The sequence below is a fragment of the Morone saxatilis genome, unplaced genomic scaffold (genome assembly GCF_004916995.1).
Source record: "Morone saxatilis isolate NCDOM2014 unplaced genomic scaffold, NCSU_SB_2.0 Contig19, whole genome shotgun sequence".
In the NCBI taxonomy this organism is placed as follows: Eukaryota; Metazoa; Chordata; class Actinopteri; family Moronidae; genus Morone; species Morone saxatilis.
In genome coordinates this window covers 24,800,363-24,805,238 of record NW_023339751.1, presented here as the reverse complement: position 1 = coordinate 24,805,238, position 4,876 = coordinate 24,800,363, and the positions used below count along the sequence as shown (strand labels likewise).

Below are 4,876 nucleotides of genomic sequence, written 5' to 3'. Positions count from 1 at the left end.
AAAAAAAAAAAAAAAAAAGAGGTATTTTGTATGATTGATAAGTGAATTACAGTGATAAATGAGTTACCACTGAAACATTTTAGTTATAATCACTGGACCCACTACCAAGGTCCGGACCTCAGTTTTTAAATGGTGTACCTCATACCTCATAGCTGGCTGCAGCCATGGTGCTGCTGTGGATGGGGTCAGCATGAAAAAGGCTCATGTAAAATATAAAAGTAAAATATAAAAACAGATCAGATTGGAACCCATGGCTGCTGCAGCAAGGACTCAGCCTTGGTACATTGAGTGCCAGCTCTACCAGGTGAGCTACCAGGGTAACCACGAATTGTTTTTTTTAAATTTTGGATTTTATATTGAATATGAAAAGAATGAATGATACAGATTCTTATCTTCTTATCTAGCGCAGTTATGGTATCTGTCGGTAATGTATACTCTTTATGCTGTAGATCCCTGTTGGACTCTTGTGATCCAGTGACCTACTTTGATGCTGCTGGCCGAGGTAAGAATGAGCACAATGTTTCACACTACACTCTGCACTATAGCCCACTTAGATAGTGTGAGGACCAGAGTGTGATTATGTCAGTACAGGGCCGAGCACACATGCAACCTTACCGATGTTCCCAGGTACTGCAGGACAATCTTTCCAGAAGCATCTCTGGACAGACACTGAAAATAAAATGATAAGATTAGATGCCTTATACAAAATGTCATCTGCCATACATCTGTAGTCTAAATAACTGAACTTTGTAAACTGGTGATTTTTTTCTTTTAATATGCAATTTTTTTAAATATTATGAGGTAAAAATACTTGAACCTGCGTGTTACCTGTAGCATCCTGTCTGTGCCGTTAATGGTGAGGGGCAGCAGTGGGGAGGCTAGGTTCCACTGTCCACTGACTTCCACCTTTCCTCCATCCACCTCCACCTACAGACACAAACATACATTATTCTGTCCTGATGCCTGCAATGGCTCAGAGATATCCTCTTTGGAGTCCCTGCTGTCTGATCTCCATTATATCTTCTGGAGCGTGAGCTTTGGGTTTGACACAGTTGATGACAGGATAATGTTTTTAATCAACTGTCTACATGGATTACAGCTTTAATAACTCCTCTCTTATCTTTCTACTAGAGCATGGCCTAATGCTTGATACACTCAATTTCAATACAGGGAAACTGCTATATTGAATGCGTTCATGGATGCACATTATATACTCACAGTATAAACATTTCCTGATTTGGTAACCTCCATAGAATGGCGTCCCTCCCCCAGCTCCACACACAGCTCCCAGTGGTTACATTCAATGGGGCTGGAGGGCACCCTGCAACACACACGCACCTTATTTTATAGTATTAGGGGGCCAAAGCATCAGAGCTTCTTCTTCTTCTGAAGAAGAAGAATTCTCCAATTAAAAGTACATAAATAAGATCATTAAGTTAAAATCCTTTCATTTCATGGGCATTTATTTACTGTGTATACAGAGCATTTTGTCATCTTAGACAAAAATCACTTTTGTTATGAATGAATGAATGAATGAATGAATGAATGAATCCATCTCTCACTGTCATGAAAAAACCTGATTTGGGTCACTTGCGCCTGCAGTGCCAACGTAGCCTAAGTGGATTCAATACTGAATTCAGATTGGATAAAAATACTGTTAAGCCCACTTGCAGTGCCTCACAAGAATAAACAGCCTGTACAAAGTTTAAAAAGGGCTGCATTAGTGAAACATGTATTTGTGTCCTTTGTTAGATCTCAAGTTCCTCCTACATTACCACTATTTTTAGTAATCTCCCACTGTATGTTTAATGTTTCAAAAATAGATGCATTATTGTTATTTATCAAAAAAGTCTGGGTATTGGCTAGTACGCCAGTCTATACACTGATCCAATATCATAATTTACCAGCTCCAAAACGGGACCCTGCTATTTCCCAGCAGCATCCTGTTCAACATTTTTTCCCAGGATAGGAAAGTCATGAGCCACCCTACTCTGATTGGCTTACCCTGATATTCAGAGTCATTTTATGGTATTAGGGGGGATGATTTGCAATGTCAGCATTTTGACTGACTGTCAAACTAGATAATAAAAGAAAGTTCTATGGCATTTATTGTCTGTATCTATTTGTTTATTTTTTGCAAAGGGTTTAACCTGAGCCAGGTCACATAATTATAGCAATCATACAGGGTAATAATAATATATCTATTTTTTTTTTTCCTAAAGCACTTCGTATCGGATTGCTTGGTACAGGTCGATAAGCAAAGTTCAGATATTGGAGTTGGTATCAGGAAGGAAAAAATGGTATTGGAAGATCTGAAAATTTGTGTATGTGCTTGCTGGCACCCTGCTCACCTCAGGTTTCCTAGGACCTTCTGTGAACGCAGCTGAGCGGTGATGTAGAGCGCCGCTGCCGAGGCCAACAGCTCCCTGCGTTTGTCCACCTCCAGCTGGTGACCCTTAAAGCCATCGGGGTAAACCTCAGGCAGGAAGTTGGTGCTGATGTCGCCAGAGATGAAGCGAGGATGGGTGATGATTTCTCGCAGTAGGGGAATGTTGTGGGTCACACCTGGAGAGAAGATTAGCAAATTTCATTACAGAGAGGAAAAAAAAAAAGCCATTTAAAAAGTGTGTCTCAGCTGACGTGTCTCTCAGTGTACCTCTGATGACGTAGTTATCCAGAGCGTCCTCCATCCTGGCGAGGGCTTCAGCTCTTGTAGCTCCATAGGTAACCAACTACAAAGAGATAGCAGAGGAAACCACAAACCCTTATGGAATGAGGGCATTTTATAAGCAAGAAAATGAAATAAAATAAACACACCTTTTACAAAACCCAATTCTTTATTTAATACACTGACCTTTGAGATCATGGGATCATAGTAGATGCTGATGTCACTTCCCTCCTGGATGCCGCTGTCTACACGGACCTGACAAAGCGAAGAGCAAAGGAGAAAATGTTCATATTGGCAGGACCACTGCCAATTACTCACACCATTTACACCTGGTACTAAAATGCAATCTGTATCTGGACACATGATCGGATCTCCCTGACCTGACACATTGTGTTCAGATCTTAGTAGATAAAAATGCAATCCATAACGTGCACAACGTAGCTCATACAAATATTTGTTAAGGAAGTATAGGTCGTTGTTAAATAAAATTTAGAGAGCGAGCAAGAGAGAAGGCTGAAAAAGACTATTCTGTACCATGAAACCGTCAAAAGGTGCGTTATTCAACAGAACTGCTTGAAAGCAGTACAGGTGGAAATGAATGATTTACAGTAAGAAATAACTTTGCTTGCTACTTATTTGTACAGCTGATCTGCTGGTAACAAGGCACGTCATTTCTGTATATAGTCACAGAAGCCTACGTGCTGGTACTGCAACACACAAAGACAAACAGACACAATATTCTTACAAAAATACAGGAATATCTATCAGAATGTATAAGAGGGGGCAAATAATCAGGAATTTGTTGTAGACAGCATTTCACAAAGTTTATCAAGTTTCCCATCAATCAACAACTCACAAAATTCAGATTTTTCTAAGGGAGTCTGGGGCTGATTTGCTGCCACTCAAATGTCTTTTCTGCTCTGGAGGACAGAGATGCGATCTCAGAGAGGAAAACCAGAACTCATTCAAAATACCAAGTAAATGCAAAGGGTAGATCAGGTCGTTTATTTTCTGGATAACGTGTCCAGATACAGATCACATTTTAATAGCAGCTGCAAATGAGGTGTCAACAAGACTGAGTGGAATGTGTGCGAGGAACTGTGAGAAAAAGATGAAACTACAAACCATAGTATGTGAGTGAGGACTGAATGCTCTCCTGTGATGCAACTCTAATTTGTTATGCAGACTGATGATGGTGGTTGTGCGTCACACAAATATCTCTCTTACACACACACACACACACACACTTACTTTGCTGAGGTTGATTGGCTCTTGGTATTGAGAGAGCCGTCCGATGGAGGGAAGACCAAAAGACTTGTAAGGATCCTAACAGAACAAATGACAGAGGAAACCGTACAATAAGCAGTATGTGACATCAACAAAGATTTAAATGTTTCAAATTGGAGGACTTTATCTTACTCAAATTGTCATAACAAACTACACAGTAGGACAAAATATTCTGTTTATTTCCTTGCACTCTCTTGCAGATGATAAAAATTGATCGGTCACTGTGTTCCTTTTGGATTTCAATTAAGGTTAGTACCTGGTACTTTGTTACCACTTCAGTCGAGGTTCCAGGCGAGCTGAGCTGATACTAAAAGGTGGCGTGAAAACACTGCAGACCACTGATTGGTCGCACAACATGGGACATCCTCATCAATAGTGAGCACAATTTTTTTACTCCACGTCATGGTCAATTGATGAAGTGCAGATGTATCAACAATATCTCTTCATATCTCCGTTGTAGGTAGGTAGCAGTTCCTTTTTGTGTGCAGTATGGTAGTATCTCAAGAGCCCTGGTCTAAATGCAGTGTGCTAAAAGTCTTCATTATATTCACATACCACAGACAGACAGACAGACAGACAGACAGACCTCAGCATAGACACGACTCTCAATGGCCCAGCCGTTTATTGGGATGTCTTCTTGTTTGTGCTTCAGTTGGTAACCTTTGGCAACCCTGATCATCTGCTCCACCAGGTCCAGGCCAGTAATACACTCTGTGATTGGATGTTCCACCTGAGGTCAAAGGTTAAACAGAGGAGAAACAGGTTTCTGCAAGCAAACTAGCATTGCCCTAGAGTGTGAAACTCAAGGAACCCATACTGGCCATTTACAAGTATTTCTGCCACATATTAAGGTCTTCATCAGCAGGTGGAGTTTGATTGGTTAAAGGTGGCTTTCTAAAAGTATTATTTTTTGGGCCTTTT

The 4,876-nt window shown here is 40.6% G+C and overlaps 1 protein-coding gene across 1 annotated transcript in view; it reads right to left on the bottom strand.

Annotated features, from left to right (window-relative positions):
- The window catches only part of pcca (propionyl-CoA carboxylase subunit alpha), a 21,398-nt gene that overhangs the window by 3,073 nt on the left and 13,449 nt on the right, over positions 1-4,876 (bottom strand). The window contains exons 13-20 of the mRNA XM_035663578.1: positions 4,542-4,685; positions 3,920-3,994; positions 2,855-2,923; positions 2,657-2,732; positions 2,352-2,565; positions 1,219-1,321; positions 829-927; positions 616-669 (exon numbers count right to left, since the gene is read on the bottom strand). Of these exons, the coding sequence (XP_035519471.1) occupies positions 616-669; positions 829-927; positions 1,219-1,321; positions 2,352-2,565; positions 2,657-2,732; positions 2,855-2,923; positions 3,920-3,994; positions 4,542-4,685 (834 nt within the window). The remainder of the gene's footprint in view (positions 1-615; positions 670-828; positions 928-1,218; positions 1,322-2,351; positions 2,566-2,656; positions 2,733-2,854; positions 2,924-3,919; positions 3,995-4,541; positions 4,686-4,876) is intronic.